Here is a 20,474-nt window from a genome sequence, read left to right on the forward strand (position 1 = left end):
TGTTTTAGTAAGTTTTTTTATGTAGCTTACTCTGATGCTGGTAAGTCTAGAGTTGTCTCTGGTAATTACGAATTATCCTGTTCTTCCTAATATAGGAGAGAGCCAGAAGGTTTTGTGTGTGTGTGTGTGTGTGTGTGTGTGTGTGTGTGTGTGTGTGTCTGCTTCTTCTCAGTTGTCCTCAACTGAAAGCAAAGTGATATGTTTTGGGGTGACATAATCTGACCCCCTTTAGCACCTAGTAGGCCCTCAATTAGTTTTGGGAAAACACAATAATATGCTGTCTCTTGTGGCTATATTTGAATGACAGATGGTGGATAAAGTATATAGCATTATGCTTATGTCTAATTACTTTTAAATGCTATAGAACACTAACTTAATAAGAATTTTAAATTGCTCAGTTTCAAAGCCTATTCTAATTCAGTGCTGGCTCTTTTGCCCTAACGTGTATCTCAAATTTACCTGTTAACAGCAAATAGAAGTTTAAGATAGTTAAGAATAGGGATATCACTCTTTTCAATTTGAGGCCTCATCTAGAAAGTCACAAAATATTTACTCCAAGATTTCAGTTTTCAATTGCAATATGTAAAATGATTTAAAAATAAATAAGACTCAAAAATCTAAAATCTAGTAGTGCTAAAGATACCTTACTGGTGATTACTAAATCTTCCTTATGTTGGATTTACCTAAAATCTAAGTTGAAATTTTTTAAGTCAAGCCTTTAATTCTTTATCAATTATCTTCATCTTAAGTAATTTATCTCTTGATTTAGATTTTATTTTATGAAGTTTAAACTTCACCTACATTTATTCTATAACTTCAAATATATATTATTTCTAGAAGTGTTTATTTTAGTCCGTCTTGATTTTCACAACTGAACTGAGAGCATATTAAGTGTACTTTGTTTGAGCTTTATAGAGAACCTGCCATTTGGTCTTGTTGCCATGGAATGTTTTCTACCGACTCTCTTAAAGTGACACATATTTACTGTTTATGATTGTTCTGGGAACTACACTTACCTATTTAGACATGAAAAATCACTTTCATTACACTATAAAAGAATATGGATTTTCTGAAAGCTCATTTTAACCTGAATAATACTTTGCTTCATTTACTTAGCTTAAATCTTGTATCAGTTCATTTTCTGGAGTAATTCAACTGTTTTGTCATTCTTAGAAGTGTGTCTATTTTTTTTAAATATAGCATCAAATCCCACATAAACTATGGCAAGTTACATTTCTTTGAATAAGGCAAAATGAAACCAAATATAATTTGGAATTATCTTTCCTGAGACATGTATCTAGCACGTTTGACTATCTCTTCCTCCTAAACTTGTTTTACTGCATTTCCTGTGTTGGTTTTATTTATTTGTTTATTTGTTTGTTTGTTTATTTTTAGAGACAGAGAGTGCAGGAGCATGCATGAGAAAGTGGGGAGGGGAGGGTGAGCAGTGAAGGTGGTAGAGGGAGAGAGAAAATCTTAAGTAGAAGAAAATCTTTACGCCCAGAAAGTTTGTTTCACACTCATTCTTACAACTCCTTTGGTTTTTTGTCTTTTGGGGTTTTTTATCTTATTTTAATGTTAATGACCTTTTTTATTTAGAAGATTGAAAGTTTTGGAGCACCTGGATGGCTCAGTCAGAGCATCCAACACGTGGTTTCGGCTCAGGTCATATGATCTCATGTGGTTTGTGGGTTTAAGCCCTGCATCGGGCTCTGCGCTAACAGAGTGGAGTCTGCTTGGGATTCTCTCTGTCCCTCTGTCTGCCCCTACCCTGCTCTCTCTCTCTCTCTCTCTCTCTCTCTGCCAAAATGAATAAATAAACTTAAAAAGAAAACCTGAAAGTTTCAATTATGGATTACCTTATTTTCTCCCTTTAATATTTGGTTGCAAAATTCCCTGGACCTAAAGGTTTTGTTTTGTTTCGTTTGTTTGTTTTTAAAGAGGTTTCTGAGAACAAATTCATTTTTTTTTAATATTTGTTTATTTTTGAGAGAGAGAGAGACACAGAGCATGAGTGAGGGAGGGGCAGAGAGAGAGGGAGACACAATCCAAAGCAGGCTTCAGGTTCTGAGTTGTCAGCAGAGTCCAATGCAGGGCTTGAATTCACGAACCGTGAGATCATGACCTGAGCCGAGGTCAGGGGCTTAACCAACTGAGCCACCCAGGCACCCCTCAATTTTTAAAATAGAAATGAGGCTATTCATATTTTCTTTTGGTCATGTGTTTGTTTTGGAAAGATCTGTTTTTCAAAGATTTTGTCCATTTCATCTAAGTTGTCAAATGTTTTGTTCATAACACCCTTTTATTATCTTTTTGATGTCTGTAGGATTTGTAATGATATCTAACCCTTTTTTTATTCCTGTTATTGATTGATCCCTGCATTAAGTAACATCTTTAACCCCCTTTACATGTGGGAAAACGAGCCCCAGTGGTGACTTACATAACTTGCTGGCTCAAGATGGTATGATTTGTTATTAACCTCTGATTTGCGGTGCACTGTGTTTTTCTGTATATATGTTTACCTGAAATATCTCACAAAATTTTATTTGACAAGCAGTCAAAACTATAGCTGGGATGAAAAATAATATGAAGGAAAATTCATGCCAAGTAAGTCGTGGATAACTGTTGACTAGAACAATTCAGTATAGCTATCAAAAATACTTGGAAATATTTCAGACCTAGAATTGAAAAACTAAAGATAACAGTTGCTGTAAGTTGCAGTATTTTAAAGATAACTTTTCTTTTGGAAAGTAATCATTTGGTGATGGACTGCTTGGCATTGGTCTATAGTCATCATGATTCTAGTACTATCATGATGGTAGATGGCTATCATCAATTTTTTCCCTCTCCATATAAGCACATCATACTCCCATCAAGAAATAGCAGATAGAACCTATTCCTTACCTTCCTTTGAATCTGTGATGGCCTTAGTGACTTGCTTAATGAATAAAATGTGACAGATGCAATGTTCTGGGACTTGCACAGCTAGGGCATAAAAAGCCTTGCAGCTTCTGCTTGGGCCTCTTACAACACTTTGTCTTGGGGAAACCGGTTACAACATAGGAAGTCAGAGTATCCTGATCTCACCACATTCTAGAAGCTATATGAAGGTACTTCAGTTAATAGTCTGAGCTTAGAGTTGTGGCCATACCCACCAAGGCACCAGACATGTAAGTGAATCCACCTTGAACCCTCCAGACTGGCCCATCTGCCAGCTAAATGCCACCAAGTAACTTCAGTCAATGCCATATGGAACAGAAGAAACCAAACTATGCCCGAATACCTGACCCATGAAATTTTGAAATGTAATAAAATGCTTATTGTTCTAAACCACTAAGGCTTAGGACTGTTACACAGAGGATAACCAGAACAATGACTATTATGTAAATGATGGAAAACATCCCTAACATTTAGCTTTATAAAGACTTATGTGAGACTCCTGATTAGTTGAAAGAGAACCTAGAAAAATACCATCAAATCTGACATGCTAAGTGGTATATCCTAGACAACTTTGTTCTCCTCCACAGAGCTAAGATGACAATACAGTTTCTAAAATTTATAACAGTTCTTGCCAACACAGTTATTTCAATTTAATATTATTGACTATTTCTGGTCTTCAGCCGGTAAAGACTTGTTTTTAGGGGCAGCTAGGTGACTCAGCCACTTGAGTTTCAGACTCTTGATTTCGGCTCACGTCATGATCTTGAAGTTAGTGGGTTTGAGCCCACATCAGGCTCCATGCTGACAGTGCTTGGGATTGTCTCTATCTCCTCTCTCTCTGCCTCCCCACCCCACCATGCTCACTCTCACTCTCTCTCTCTCTCTCTCTCTCCTTCTCTCTCTCTCTCTCAAAATAAATAAACTTAAAAAAGAAAAAAATAAAAAGACTTGAAGGGCACCTGGGTGGCTCAGTCGGTTAAGCATCCTTTTGGTTTCGGCTCAGTTCATCATCTCCCAGTTCATGAGATCGAGCCTCACATGGGGCTCTACACGGACAGTATAGAACCTGCTTGGAATTCTCTCTGTTCCTCTCTCTCTGCCCTTCTGCATGCACATGTACACATGCTTGCTCGCTCTCTCTAAATAAATATATTTTTAAAGTTGTTTTTATGTTTAAGATATTATAATGAACAAGACTTTCTGATTATTGGTTGTCATCTTGGAGAGAAAATAAAAACATCTTCATGTGTAAGGGTATATTCGAGTTGTAATGTAAGGCTTGAGCTTTTAGATTTTGGCTCTAAACATACTGGACTAGCTCATATTTCAGGATGCTTTGAAACAAATCTCTGTGAATGAATGGATCTGTAATAGAGGATTTGCTTTCTGAGAGAATTATCTCTTCCTGGAGTGTTAAAAAGCTTTATGTTGGATATCCATGGTGTCTCATGCAACTTAAGATTAGTCTGTGCTTTGCAGCCCCTTTTAGCCAATAAGATCATAAACAATATAACAAAGGTTAACATATAAAAAGCAATGACTGCTAAATTTAACCAAATATCTAATGCTTTTTAAACAACATCCTGGATCATAAATTACTTTTAGTAAAAGCCTCATACCTAATTTGGCTTGGTGAGAATTTAATTGGAAAGTGTATATAAAGTAATTCAGTGTGTCTGTCCTGAGTTTTTAATCCTTCTTTTTATTCTTTAATGAAGAATAATTGTATAGCAACAGAAAACACAGTCAATATCTAAAGTCATTGATTCCTTCTTGGCTCAACCAGGAATCATTCTCATTAAACAAACAAAAATACATGTGAAGAAATAGTTATCATTAAAGAGTCCTTTCCTTGAGGCATATTAAAAATCATTATAAGCCTTCAATGAATGCCACGTTTCTATATAGCTCTTTTTATGTAGCTTTAAAGTGCTACTATCACAATTGTTCAGATCTGAAGAAAATAAGAGAAGGTGAACTGGCTCACATGCCCACTGAAAGGAAACAGCTGAATGACTGAAATTTCCAGCCTTGTTTTTAGCTCATTAGGCAATTGTTAAAGTGTTTTTCCATTGCCATAACAAAAGTAATTAAATCCAGGACAGACTTTTTAAAGAAAATGGCTTGTAAATACTAAATCATATCTATCCCAAAGCCCAATGGCTTCATTAGTTCATAATAGTCACCATAGAATGCATCCATTTCTCAGGATACACAAAGGCCCATATCAATAGTCAAATGGCTTGTATTTGACAACTGTTGTTGGCAAATGAGTAGAAAAGCTATCTTATCACTTAAGGCTAGTAAAATATAGATATACTTTACTTACTGAGCAGACCAAATTGTTTCATGGCTTATGATTACATTGTAATGCAATAAAAGCCATAATAAAAGCTGTTACTTCTGGTTATTTATGTATATATAAAAAGGTACATTATGGATTGTTCCTGTGCATTGTGGAAGCTATTGCTCCCTCATGCACCCTGGAGGATTCATTAATTCATTTGTTCCTTTATCAACATTTAATGAGCATGTATTGCTAAAAACTGTTCTATATTCTGAGTTTGCAACAATAAACAAACCAGAAAAAAAAAATTCCTGTTATCTTGAGGCTGACATTCAATCTAAAGAGAGAAAATTAACTTAAAATTGCAAATAAATGAATTATATAATGCCAGAGAGTAAGAAATAGTGTGAAGAAAAATAAAGCAAGGTATGGAATAGAGTGTAAAAGGAGTACATTTTTGATGAGATGATCAGTGAAGGTCTTTCTGGAGAGGGGACACTTCTTTTTTTAGATATTTGTGTGTTTGGTTTGGTTTGGTTTGGTTTGGTTTGGTTTGGTTTGGTTTGGTTTGGTTTTGTATGGAAGTAAGCTCTGTGCCCAATGTGAAGCTCAAACATACAACCCCAGAGATCAAGAGTCACATGCTCTACCGACTGAGTCAGCCAGGTGCCCTGAGGTGACACTTTAGACGAAATGTAAATGAAATAAAGGGGAAAACTCTGGGAATATCTGGGGAAAGAGTGTTTCAGGCAGGAACAGCAGGTGTAAAATCCTGAGGCTGGAACTTGATTGGTAAATTCAAGGAATAGCAAGACCTGTGAGGTTGAAGTGACCTAGGGAATGATCACCATGATGCTGGAGAAATGCCCAGTAGCTTTGGATTTTACTGTGTGATAAGAAGCCATTAAAAAGTTTTGAGCAGAGAAATAAAAGATTCCTTTAACTGCTACATAAATGACAACATAGTGGCAAATGAAAAAGCCCTGAGAGCAATCAAGAACCTGCAGGAGGCTATGGCAAAAGAAGATGGTGCCTTGGATAAAGGTGTGTTCTAGATGTTTTCTGTTTGCTTCTCCAGATTCACTTTCCATCCTTCACCATGGTGTTTTGTGCCCTAGAAGGCTGGTTTGATTCAGCCAGTGAGGGACACTGGCAGAAATTGGAGAGCAAGAAGAGAGTGAGGAGGGTTATTTATTGTCCTGATTCACTTCCTGCAGGGTCACAGGAATTGATGTGTGCCTCTATCCATAGCTCCTCCTAGGCAACCCTCTTCAAATGCCTTTGCTTTCTAGGTTCTATAACATCTAACATTCACCCCTTTAACCTATGCTAATGAGGGCTCTGCAAGGTTGCTAACCCTGAGATTTCATACTATCTCTTGTTGAGTTTTCTAACTCAGTTTATACGTTTAAATAGTGCCTTTCATACACCCTCCCCAAATTACTGTGCTTTAATGAGCGACCTGTTTCTTGCTGGGCCATGATGGCACAGAGTGATAATGGTGATAAGAAGTACTTGGATTTGGGATATATTTTGAAAGGATCTGCTTAAAGATTGGTTGTGTGCATACAACCTGAGATATGAAGAAGGGATACAACTTGCTTTTTTACCCTTAATAATATGGAGGTTTTCTTCCAAGTCAAAACATAGACTTCTGTTTTCAGTTAATTCACACAATTCCAAAACATGAATATGCCATGGCTTATTAGTTAATCACCCCACTTGAAGACATTTAGTTCCTTTCTGGCTTTTTGCTAATATAAATAATGCTGCAGTATACTCTTGCACTATACATCCTCTATCTTTGTGCATTGTGGATTTCTTGAGGGCATATTTATAGAAGTAGAATTACTATACCAAGAGATAGGTACCTTTAAAACTTCTATAAATATTTCCAAATTGCTCTCCCAAAAAGCAATATTAATATGCCCTTCCAACAACAGTGACTTTTACCCTCACAATGAAGAAATATTATTAAACTTTAAAAAAATCTTCTGATAAAAATGTTATTTGCTTTTCTCTGAATGCTAGTGATATTGAGCATCTTTCCATGATAGTTGGCCATTGTTTGATGAGGAATATTACACATAGATTCAAAATAGCTCCCACAAAATACTTAATTACAAAGAAAAAAAAAGGAACTTCACAGTAGAGAAATCTGGCAAACGCTACCTTAATTAAGTGACCAAAGTGACTGTCATCAGTAATGGTGATGTGGTTTGAAGTGTTGGGGTTCAGAGCTGACAGCCAAGAGAGAATTCTTGAGACATCTTTGTTACAAAAAGGTGGTTTTATTAAAGCGTGGGGACAGGACCCTTGGGCAGAAAGTGCTACACTAGGGTTGTGAGGGGTGACTGATTATATACCTGATTATACAGTTGGGGGAAGTAAAGATAAGGGGAAGTTTTCAAAAGGACTTTCATATGCCAAAGACTCACAGGATCCTGAGGGTTGTGCTAAGATTGCGTTTTGTCCTTAGCAAAGTGTCAGCATCAAGGCAGCTGAGGTCCCAAAGGAAGGTTGCTCTGCCTGTTTCAAGGACTTGTCAGTGGGTTGTAGGCAGTAAGGTAATTTAATTTTTCATTTGCCTTTGTTTCCCACATCAATGGGACAAGTCAAAATTGTAGACCACCTCATGGTAATGAGATATAATAAGAAACAATGTGGTACTGTTATGCCCAGAATTTGTGATCCCCAAAGACCACCAGGGAGCCGAGTCCGATGCAAAAGCAAAGAGCCTTTATTCGAGCTAGCTTAAGTTCAATCCCCTACCTGCACCGACGACGACGCAGCGGTGAGATGCCGGGGAGAGAGAGCGAGTTTCTAAAGCACAAAGGTTTTGTTGGGGTCTAGGGGCAGTTGGTGACGTAATGGCTGTGGCCTCAGCCGATTGGCTGGAGAAGGGTCATGGCCTCGGCCGATTGGCTGAGGAAGGGTCGGAGTCCTCTTACGCAGGTCGCCAGGCGTGTTTTGATCGGGAAGTTTGAACGGGTGAGCGGGAGGTTACTCAAGGGGAGGAGGCGTGGTCTGAGGTTTCTGCGATTTTCTTTTTTTTTTTTTTTATAATTTTTTTTTTTTTAACGTTTATTTATTTTTGAGACAGGGAGAGACAGAGCATGAACAGGGGAGGGTCAGAGAGAGGGAGACACAGAATCTGAAACAGGCTCCAGGCTCTGAGCTGTCAGCACAGAGCCCGACGCGGGGCTCGAACTCATGGACCGCGAGATCATGACCTGAGCCAAAGTCGGCTGCTTAACCGACTGAGCCACCCAGGCGCCCCTCTGCGATTTTCCCGGAAAGGGGCATGTCGGGGACATAGTCACTCAAGGTGGAGGACACAGAACAAGATGGAGTCGGCGGCGTAGGTCCGCCCTTTCAGTACCTGGGTGAGTTAATCGGTTAAGCTAAGTGTCCAACTCTTGGTTTCAGCTTAGGTCATGATCTCACAGGTTCGGGTTTGTGAGACCAAACCTGGTGTCGGGCTCCTCACTGTCAGCTTGGGATTCTCTCTCCGTCTCTCTCTCCGTCTCTCCCTCTCTCTCCCTCTCTCTCTGCCCTCCCTGGTACATGCACTCTCTCTCTCAAAATAAATAAACTTTAAGAAAAAAAAAGAAAGAAAGCAGCAGCATTTCTGTGATATTTCTACCAAAGATACATAATCTGAATCTAATCATGAGGCAAACCCAAACTAAGAGACAAACTACAAAACACGTGTTTGTATTAAGGTCGTGTAAAATAAGGAATGACCAAAGAACTATTCCAGAGTGAAGGAGACAGAAGCAGTGGGGTCTTTGGATTAGATAGTAGTCATGAATCAATAACTTACTGATTTTTAAGCTTGTATAATCATTTATAGGAGAAACAGACCTTGTTGATGAGAAATTCTCACTAAAACATTAGGAAGTGATATGGCAACAGGTCAGTAACTTGTCCTGAAATTGTTCAGGAAAAAGAAGTTACTTATATTTTATTTGTAATTTTTCTTAAAGCTTGAGATTATTAAAACAACAACCAACTTTTTCACATCAGAAATCACAATACATATTCCTCAGGAATACTTCTCTACTTGGCATCCAACGGACACCATATATTTATTCTTGTGACAGAGAGGATAAATCTTAACTTGCTTTCTCTTCCCTGGATTGTTTTTTTTCTGATACAGGTTTCAGCAGTGATAAATCATATCATAGTGGTTAGAGAAATATCTCATCACACTATCTACAAGTTAGAAAAATAAAGGTTCTGAGAGCTAGTCAAAGGCTGTGTCATTGGAGAGAAAGACTTAAGTAAGGTACTGGCTTGCTTCTCATAAACTCTAGCCTTTTCAGGATTTCAAATGTAGGGGAGTTTCCTGAAACCCTGTTTTGTTTTGTTTTGTTTTTTAATTTTTTTTAGTATTTTATTTTATTATTTTTGAGAGACACAGTGCGAGCAGGGGAGGGGCAGAGAGAGCCAGAGACACAGAATCTGAAATAGCCTCCAGGTTCTGAGCTGTCAGCTTAGATGGTTAAAAGACTGAGCTACCCAGGAGCCCAGAAACCCTGTCTTAAAAGCATTCAAATGTTTTGCTAATTGGCAAGCATTCAAAACAAAATGAAACAAAAACAGGTTACCAAAATCCCAATCCTCTACAAAAACAATGGTGTTTTGTTTGTGCTCTATACATTATTTCTAAGAATTAACTTAATTTGGGATCAAAAAATTAGTTGCAACAAACCATTATTAAAATAAAGTACTAAAACCTCTAAATATGAACTAAAAAAAATACTTTCTTTCAGAATTATTTTTGCTCTTATAGCTAGAGATATATTTTAACAGTATCTTCTCAACCAACCTGCTACAAAAAAAACACAGTTTTTATGAAATAGTTTTTTTAAGAAAAACAATCTTTTGTGTAGGGTTCTGAAAATGCTAAAAGTTTATTTTTCTTACTTAATTTTCTCTTCTCCCCAACCTCCTTTTTTTTTTTTTTTTTTTTTTGGTAAGTAAATTAAGCTTAAAACTCAAGTAAACAAGCTTTGAAAAGCAGATACAATTGGTTACTTTGGGCTGCCATCTAGTGTTAAAGAAAATATTTACCTTTTTTATATTGACAGTGGTTTCAATATGACAAAAGGTGAAAGCAAATACTATCATTAAAATATTAAAAATTTTTTTTTAATGTTTGTTTATTTATTTTTGAGAAAGAGAGAGACAGGGTGTGAGCAGGGGAGAGGAGAGAGACCGGGAGACACAGAATCCAAAGTAGGCTCCAGGTTCTGAGCCGTCAGCACAGAGCCAGTCGCTGGGCTTGACCTCAGGAACTGCGAGATCATGACCTGAGTCCCAAGTTGGATACTTAATTGACTGAGCCACCCAGGCAGCCCCTTTTTTTTTAAAAGTTTATTTATTTTTGAGGGGGGAGGGGCAGAGAGGAAGACGCTAAAATTTTTTTTTATTTGTTTTAATGTTTATTCATTTTTGAGAGAGAGAGAGAGAGAGAGAGAGACAGCACAAGTGGAGGAGGGACAGAGGGAGACAGAGAGAGACAGAATCTGAAGCAGGCTCCAGGTTCCAAGCTATCAGCACAAAGCCTGACGTAGGGCTCAAACTCACAAACCATGAGATCATGATCTGAGCCGAAGTTGAACACCCAACCGATTGAGGCACCCAGGTGCTCCCAGGATAAAAGATTTTTTAAATAAAAATTAAGTATATTTGAAGTGTATAACATGTTGATTTGATACACATATACATAGTGCAAGATTACTACAGTTAAGCCAGTTAACATATCTCCTCACATAGTTACCACATTTGTGAGGAATGCACTTGAAATCTACTCTTTTAACATATTTCCAGTGTTCAAAACAAAATCAAATATAGTCATGCCTTTACATTAGATCTCTAAACTTATCCTATATAACTACAAATTTGTACCTTTTGACCCACATCTCCCCATTTCCCCACCAACCACCATTTTACTCTCGACTTCTATAACTTTTACTTTTTTTTTTTTTTTTTTTAACTTCACACATATTTGACCCTTGAACAATACAGGGGTTGGTGCATTAACCCCTTGCCTGGTCAAAAATGCATGTATAATTTTTAACTCCCCCAAAACTTAATACTTACAGTCTGCTGTAGACTTGGAAGCTGATGAGGCCACATAAGGCAAGCTGACCCCCCACCCCCCAAATCACCTTTCCCCAGGTGGGATATGTGTGACATTCCTCAGGCACTCCTGGCTACCGAAGAACAAAGGAAAGAAAACAAATGGTTAACTGGTTAACTGATAGAGATCACAGTCATGCAAGGTATGAGTCTCCATCAGTTTACATATGTTTTAGTAAATTACAAGAAAAAGGCAATCTTATCAATAGCCTAATCTCCAGGAACTCCCCACTGTCTAAATGATAGTGCTTTGCTAGAGGAAAAAACAGCCTTAGCTTGACAATAGTAATCCAGTAATACTTGAATCTTCTTTAGCATATGGAAATCCCATTAAGAAACTTCCTCTTGACTTTATCTCCCCCAACTCCATGTGTATAACCAGTCACTCTTCACAATCCCAGTGCCTGTCTTTCTGTCCACAGGCCCTGTCCCCTGTGCTTTAATAAAATCACCTTTTTTGCACCAAAGACATTTCAAGAATTTTTTCTTGGCCATCAACTCTGGACCCCCATTACTCTAAAATCCCATCAGAAGCCTCACCAATAAAAAAAAGTTGATTAACATATATTTTGTATGTTACCTGTTTTATATATGTATTCCTACAAAAAGTAAGCTAGAGAAAAGAAAATGTTAAGGAAATCATAAGGAAGATAAAATACATTTACAAAACTGTACTGTATTTATTGAAAAAAATCTGTGCATAAGTGGACATACCCAGTTCAAATTCACGTTGTTCAAGGGTCAACTGTACATATCTTCTTTATCCATTTATCTGTTGATGGGCACTTGTGTTGTTTCCATATCTTGGCTATTGTGAATAATGCTGCAATGAATATGGGAGTACAGATATCTCTTTGAGATCTTGTTTTCAACTTCTTTGGATATATGCCCAGAAATTGGATTGCTGGAACATATGATAGTTCTATTTTTAATTTTTTGAGGAACCTTTGTACTTTTTTCCATAGTGGTTCTCCCAATCCACATTCCAGCAACAATGCATATAGGTTATCTTTTCTCCACATCCTTACCAACATTTATTATCTCTTGTGTTTTTGGTGACAGCAATTCTAACAGTGCGAAGTAATATCTCATTTTGTGGTTCTGCTTTGCATTTCCCTGAAGATTAGTGACACTGAGCATCTTTTCATGTACCAGTTGGCCATTTGTAAGTCTTAATTAGAAAAACATCAATTCAGTTCCTCTGCCCATTTTTAATCAGATTGGGGGGGGGGGTTGCTATTGAATTATGTGTTCTTTATGTATTTCGGATTTCAATCCCTTATTGGCTATTTGATTGCAAATATTTTCTTTCATTTGACAGGTTGCTGTTTCATTTTATTGATGGTTTCCTTCACAGTAAAGATGCCTTTTAATTTGATGTAGTCCCACTTTTTTATTTTTGCATTTGTTACCTTTACTTTTGGTTTCAAATCGAAAAAAAAAAATCATTGCCAAGACCAGTGTGAAGGAGCTTACTTGCTATATTTTCTTCCAGGAGTTTTATGGTTTCATATCTTAAATTTAAGTCTAATCCATTTTAAGCTGATTTTTGTACCTGGCATAAGATAAGAGTCCCATTTCATTATGTTGCATGTGGAGGTCCAGTTTTCCCAACCATTTACTGGAGATTGTCCTTTCCCCATTGTATATTTTTGGCTCCTTTGCCATAAAGTAATTGATTATAAATGCATTAGTTTATTTCTGGGCTCTATTCTCCATTGATCTATGGGTCTGTTTTTAAGCCAGTATTATGCTGTTTTGATTACTATAGCTTTGTAATATAGTTTGAAATCAGGAAGAGTGATGCCTCCAGCTTGGTTCTTCTTTCTCAATATTGCTTTGGCTTTTGGGGATCTCTTGTAGTTGCATACAAATTTTAGGATTGTTTTTTTCTATTTCTGTGACAAATGCCATTGGAGTTTTGATTTTACATTGAATCAGTAGATTGCTTTTGGTGGTATGGACATTTTAACAATAATAATTCTTCCAGTCCATGAGCATGGAATATCTTTCCGTGCATCTTCCTTAGTTTCTTTTATTAATGTCTTAGAGTTTTCTTTGTACAGCTCTTTTACCTCTTGGTTAAATTTATTTCTAAGTATTTTATTCTTTTTCATGTAATTGTAAATGTGATTGTTGTCTTAATTTCTTTTTCTGATAGCTTGTTGATAGTAGATAGTAATGCAGCTGATTTTTGACTATTGATTTTGTATTTTGTAACTACTGATTTCCTTTATTATAACAGTTTTTGGGGGGAGTCTTTAGGGTTTTCTTTTTTGGCATTATCCAAGTAAATCCACCATCACTGTGCCCTGTTACCATAGGGCTTTTGTTACCAACTATCTCCAAAGTGCTATAACCAGCCCCTATTACAAAGAGAATTTCCTGTTCCTGTCACCCCCAAAAGGTGTGAGAGTCCTCAGTCCATGCCTCATCTTATTAGAGGTTACGTGAGCAAAATCTGCATAATCTAATAAATGGCAATTTCACAGTTTCACCTCACTGACCTTCCACTCAAGAGTTGATGACTGAGAATGTCTTGGCTCAGTGCTCTCCTTCACAACCCCTTTATTAGCTTAGGAAAGCAGTTTTACTGGCAGCCCCAATGAGGAGGATTAGAGGAGGATTTACTTATTTTCACCACTTGTTGAATCATTCCACACAAAGATTACAGGCAAAATAGTTTCTTTCTACCTAATCTATGTCAGGTTAAGGAGGAAAGGGACCCAAAGACCTTTTCAGAGGAAAAATAAGAAATGAACAAAGGCTGAGTAGAGAGCTTTTCTTGACGGATACCAGAAACAATCTTTCTGTCGGTGCCTCAAAAATTGTCATTATCGGGGCGCCTGGGTGGCTCAGTCGGTTGAGCGGCCGACTTCAGCTCGGGTCATGATCTCGCCGTCAGTGAGTTCGAGCCCCGCGTCGGGCTCTGTGCTGATAGCTCAGAGCCTGGAGCCTGCTTCGGATTCTGTGTCTCCCTCTCTCTGACCCTCCCCCATTCATGTTCTGTCTCTCTCTGTCTCAAAAATAAACGTTAAAAAAAATTAAAAAAAAAAAATTGTCATTATCCCTGGGTTTAAAATCTGGTAGATATTGACCACGAGCCAATTTGAGAGTCGTGAGTTCCCTCAAAGGGAAGTGCCTTTGTCTTATCAAAAAAGAAAATACACATATATATTTTCTAAAAAGTTACATTTACTCTTTTAATCACTGCAGAAATGAAAGAAATAGTTTAGAATTGAATCAACCTGAGGTTTAAGTATTCCTGAAATATAAGAATATTTTTTCTGTTCATAATGTCATAATTGATAAATCCGCCTTTTAAATTGACTCTTTGCTGGCTCAGTTGGTCTCAATGATTGCAGACCCCAAACCTTACTTTTTATTGCAAATATTTGGTAACACTTTTACCATTTTAAAACAAAATTCACAGATAATATAACCTTCTTACAGTATTAAATATATAATGTTCTAACTGTAACAAATGAATAATGAAGACGACAGTTATTTGTAATAAAGTAGTATATATATATATATATATATATATATATGTTTAATATATTTCAATGTGTAAATGCTCAGACATCACCAAAGGAGACAAAATCAGGCAGTCTGATGTTGGCACCTATTTCTAGTATCTATCTGAATACAACAGCTACAAATATTGTTTACAGGTTTGTTCTGTTGTATTTTAATGCCATAGATGGTGTCACCATTGATAATGTGATTTTACAAAGGAATGAACAACTCTTGGTAAAGTTCTGAGGAAAACATAATAAAATCTTTCCTCAATATCCATGCCATGGTAGCTACATTTCTGGAAAATTCAGAAAATTAAAACTATACCAAAAAACACTATGTGTTTATGAAAATAGAATAAAACCTGACTAACTGCTCTAATTATTATTTACATATGTTTCACTTCATAAATGTCTGGAAGAACATTCAAATACACAGCGAGACCTGGTAATTATTTATTATGCAGACAGTTGTGTGCAAGGCAAAATGTCTCTGACCCCAGCCACAATTGCCAGTAGTATACTCTTATGATTTGGATATTCAAAAATGGCCAGAGAGGCCAGTAATGCCCCCACTCCTGCATGAGATTCATTTTCATAGTAATGAGAAACAGCAAACAGACAAATTGAAAATGTCCACTTATTTTCTAAATATTGATGATTAAGTTATTTTATGTTATGGAATATTGCATTTCTATATTTTGGGTAATATTTCATAGAGGTCCACAGAAATAGACCTTTATTATGATATATAATAATATAGGGAAAAGCATAATGTCTGAGCTTAACATATTAAAAACCTGGAAGAGGTTATAATACATTTATTTTACAAGCTAGCAGATATTATGATAGTAAGACATAGATATATAAGAAAAGAAATTTGATGTAATTTCTGTAAATAACTGTTTGGAAATTTTAATGTTTTACTATTTGTATTATTCTATGCTATTTATTTTTGTTATATTTTACTAATTATTTTCCTACAAGTTTTATGGATGTAACAGATTTTCTTAAAACTTTTGTAGATCTTAGAAACTTCCTTACAACTTTTATGAGTCATGAGAAGGAAAAAAAAAACTAAGAAAAAATGGTAAAAGAAGGCAAATAAGAAATAAAGGAAATATAACCTTAAAAAAAGAAGAATAGATAAAAGAAATTTCAAAACAGGAAAATTTTGGTAACAAGTCATCGATACAGCATGTTGCTGCTTTGTCTTCCTCAAAATTATTTTCTATGAATTAGTAATTTTAGTGATCATAGAAACTCACAGGGATATTTCTTATTCATCTGATAAATTTATGGATCCATAGAGTATAACAAATTAAGAGAAATCTTTAAATTCTGAACATTTATTTTGCTGGGAAAAAAACCTTAACTTAATTCATTCCATTCTTTTATCCCTAGCACCAATCACTTTAGGTTTTCTGAAATATTAAAAATGAAACTGCATCAGTTCCTCGGAGAGTTTCAAAATTATAAAACTTTGGGGAAAATAGTAGAAATATGAGCAAGAAGGGAAAAAAACCCACAAACCTATGTATCAACTTAGCAGCCTAATCTCATAGTCTAAATTAATTTTTCCTTTTTTTTTTTTTTAAGTTTATTTATTTATTTTGAGAGAGCATGAGCTGGGGAGAGGCAGAGAGAGAGAGAGAGAGAGAGGATCCCAAATAAGTTCCATGCTGTGAACGTGGAGTCTGGCTTGAACTCAGGAACCATGGGATCAGGACCCGAGCCAAAGTCAAGAGTCAGACAAGGGCCAACTTAACCTTCTGAGCCACCCAGGTGCCCCTTAAATTAATTTTTATTTAGATTTCTCAAAAGGTCTTTTTTAAGAATATTGTTTTTGTTTAAAGACTTGTAACTTTAAGAGTAGAAGGTAACTCTAAAAAGTATAACATTCTGTTTCCAAGGAAAATCTAAATTAACTGTGGCTCAAGACATCTAGAGTTATTTTCAAAAAACATAAAGGGAAAAAAAATTAATCATTTCCTTAGGAACTCATTTTAATGCTTACCAGCATATTGGTGAGGAATATTATTTAACTTATAGTTTCACCCTCATTTATATATGTTTAGTAAACTTTTAAATGATTTTTGGATTTATTGAGGATGTTGATCCCATGTTCTTAAACTTGACTTTTTAAAGGACAAATCTAGATAGCCTTGTTACCGCAGAAGGCTGCAAGGAGTTCTGTTTCTCTTTATTGCTAGATAAGTGACTTCCTACCAAAGTTATGATAATCTAGAAAAATGTCTTACTGCTCTCCACCCTTATCTGTTATTTGTCAGGGTGGGAATTGAATGGACATCTTATCTGGTTAACCAAGTAGAGTTTGTGCCTTTGGGGCTGATTCATTGCCAGGATTAATTTACCTAAGGTTAAGTGGAATGAAAAGAACTAGAGGGCTAAATCTGTCCAAAGCCTGAAAAAGACCATGTTTCAAACTGATGAAACCAAAATAAGCTGGTGAAACTCAGAAACCATTAAACCCATGGTACCTACATGGGCCAAGTAGACATTTTATACTGGAAAATAATGCTGTAGTGCAGCTCCAAGAGGACTGAACATCACTAGTCTTTCTATAGACATCATTTAGAGATGGCAGGGATTAAATAAGAACTGGCATGAATGCTCTGACATTTTATAGTCTTTTTGTTTGGCTGCATCAAGGCATGGTTTTAATCAAGTAAGGAAATAACGCTTCCTGCCTCTCTGTGCCCATTTTTACTCCCAATATAAAGGAATTCTGAATACTGTGGTTTGTGGCTAGCGGCACAAAAAGCAATTCCAAAGGTCAATTATCTTTTGTTTACAATGGCTTCCCCCAAGAACAAAGAGCAGCAAATCAAAGCAGCTAATTGCTGTTACACTCAAGAAGATTTCATTATAAAATGCAACAGTGTTGTTACAGTCACTTGACTGTGCCACCACATATAAGTAATAGATCCTAAAGAACTGGTAGGGAAGGAAGCAAACAAGGATGACTCCTATAAAAAAAAGGTTTTTCAGCTGGGCCCAGAACTCCTGGTGGGACAATAAGGAGTGGCGTAGCTTCCGCACCATTGACATAATGATGAAGATCTGGAAGACCAAGAGAATCACTGCAATGGCTATAACAATAGTGACTATCATATAGTTGATAACTTGTACGTGGGCACGAGCAAGTTCTTTGTGGAATTTAAAACAGTGTTTCTCATCATACGTCTCATAATTTCCATACTGAGAAATAACCAGGGGTACCACAATGACAATCACCAGCAGCCACATGCCAGTACTGGCCGCCACAGCATGCAGTTTTCTGTAGAATTCCACTTTGTCCTTGCGCTTGAAGAAGATGAGGTACCTGATGACCAGGATCACCACATAGAACAGGAATGTGAGGTACATGTGGATGTGTAGCATGGCGCTCACAAATTTGCAGAAGGGCAACCCAAATGTCCAGATGTGCTTGATGAGATATGTCAAGCGAAAAGGCACTGTCACCAAGAAAACACTGTGGACCACCACCAGGTTAACGACTGCTGTGGTAGTCACCGACCGCGTGTTCATTTTCACCAGCAGGAACAAAATAGAGATGATGCCCACCAGTCCTCCAATGAGCACTATGAAGTAGAGCCTGGTTAAATGGGGTGTCAATATAGGACTGCAGGAAGAACTGTTGTGGTCAGCCATATTTCAGAAGTCGCCTAGAAGAGACAAAACACAAATATAACTGACAAAACTTCCAGAGCTTTGTTCATATCTCCTTCCTAGCATTGGCAATATGACTTTGTCACTTATCTGTGTATATGATATAAACTTTATGTACCTTAAGAATAAAGACTATGTCATATGCATATCTGTATACTTGAGACTGAAAACATAGTTAAGTCATTGATTGTTAAGCTTTAATAGGTTAAAGACTTCATCGAGAGGCCCCCAGAGACATGTATGTATGTACATAGTCAAAACAGTTTGCATAAAACTGGATTGCAGACCATCTGAAGCTGACACATGGATACTATTACTGTGACAGCCAGTGGGGAAAAATTATAGCATGGAAGGAAAGTTGAGTAGATGCATTAAGTGCACAAAATATTTCTCTTTTAAGTATGATTCTAATTCTCTAATTCCTTCCAACTCATCAGCAAATGATGCAAGAGTATTCATAATTCATTTAGGATGCTAAATAGTTTGGCCAAGGAAAATCAACTACATCGAAGCAGCAACAAACAATAGGAGTGTATATGTGAATTTCTCACCATAGTTATGTTGTAATCTAGCAGTGAGGCCTTGGCTAAATTCTCATGGGTCCCACTGAAAACACAGCATATCTCCCAATTCTCCCATTCCCACACCTTCAAATTCGTGGAAGAACCACTATCACTTTTCCTCTGAAAAGATCCTTTCCCTAAATAGTCTTAGTCCCTTCTAACCCATTATCCACATTCTAATTTATTATTTATTAAATGAAAGAGTTAGTAATCCTTTAGTTACACTAAGTCATTTCTTTTCTTATTTAAATTCCTTCAGTGGCTTCCCATTTCTTTCAGAGTAAAAAAATCCTGGGGCTCCTGGGTGGCTCAGGTCATGATCCCAGGGTAATGAGATCCAACCCTCCATCAGGCTCTGTGCTAACAGTGTAGAGCCTGCTTGGGATTCTCTCCCTCTTTCTCTGCCACAACCCCCTCTGCTTGTGCATGCATTCTCCTCTCTCTCTCTCTCTCTCTCTCTCTCTCAGAATAAGTAAACATTTTTAAAAAAATCCTTCCATGTCTGCAATGTTCTGGGTCATGGCAAAATCTGATCCCTTGAGACCAGATTTTAAAAATGATCTAGAGGTGAAATTGACAGAATTTAATAGATTGTATATAGGGAAATGAAGGAGGGGGGAAGTATCTCAGTCACTCCCAAATTTCTAACTTGAACAATTGTGTGATTAGAGATCTGTTTACTGACACCAGGGAGACTGAGGATCATATCTGAGGAAGAGCAGTGATTGAATTATACTCTTAGTATCTGACCTTTGTAACACATTTGCAGTTATTCTTACTCACTTCACAGATGTCTCTTCATATAATCAAAATTACCCAGCAGTTAAAATGAACCACCGATAAATTACAAAAACATTATACTGGTGTACATGTAAATCATATATTCTCAGAAGTCCATTCTTAAGGTGTGAAAAAAATCTTTCCATGTATGAAACACAAATATACATAGGTACACAAATGGACAAGAGTATATCTCTGGCATGAAAACTTCATAAAGAGGGGAGAAACAATTAGGTAACAAATGGCTAAAAATGTTCTTTAAGGGGGAGATAATTTTAAAAGTTAAAGAAACACTGTACTAAATAAAAGATGGCAGCCACAAAAGACTACATATTGTTCATTTTTTTTTTCTAGAAAATCAAAATTAATGAGGCAAAAGGTGAGTGTAGTCCAGGACACAGGTAACAGGGGTAGGATTGGCTTCAAAGGGGTCTGGGAGAGTTGATGCAGAGATGGAACGTTTTATATTATGTTGGTTACAATTCTAGTTATTTGTCAAAGCTCAACAAATTGCACACTTAAAGTTGGTGAATTTCCTGGCAT

At 36.7% G+C, this 20,474-nt stretch overlaps 1 protein-coding gene across 1 annotated transcript; it reads right to left on the reverse strand.

Annotated features, from left to right (window-relative positions):
• Positions 1 to 16,424: 16,424 nt before the first annotated feature.
• On the reverse strand, positions 16,425 to 18,590 carry LOC125917058 (probable G-protein coupled receptor 141). The gene has a single exon (XM_049623312.1). It carries the CDS (start codon positions 18,568 to 18,570, stop codon positions 17,665 to 17,667), a length of 906 nt encoding a protein of 301 aa, XP_049479269.1. The 5' UTR covers positions 18,571 to 18,590; the 3' UTR covers positions 16,425 to 17,664.
• Positions 18,591 to 20,474: the final 1,884 nt, after the last annotated feature.

The sequence above is a fragment of the Panthera uncia genome, unplaced genomic scaffold (assembly GCF_023721935.1).
Source record: "Panthera uncia isolate 11264 unplaced genomic scaffold, Puncia_PCG_1.0 HiC_scaffold_1439, whole genome shotgun sequence".
In the NCBI taxonomy this organism is placed as follows: Eukaryota; Metazoa; Chordata; class Mammalia; order Carnivora; family Felidae; genus Panthera; species Panthera uncia.

Bases quoted from the DNA above. Each gene is read 5' to 3' on its own strand.
- LOC125917058 (XM_049623312.1), bottom strand. From the start codon at position 18,570: ATGGCTGACCACAACAGTTCTTCCTGCAGTCCTATATTGACACCCCAT.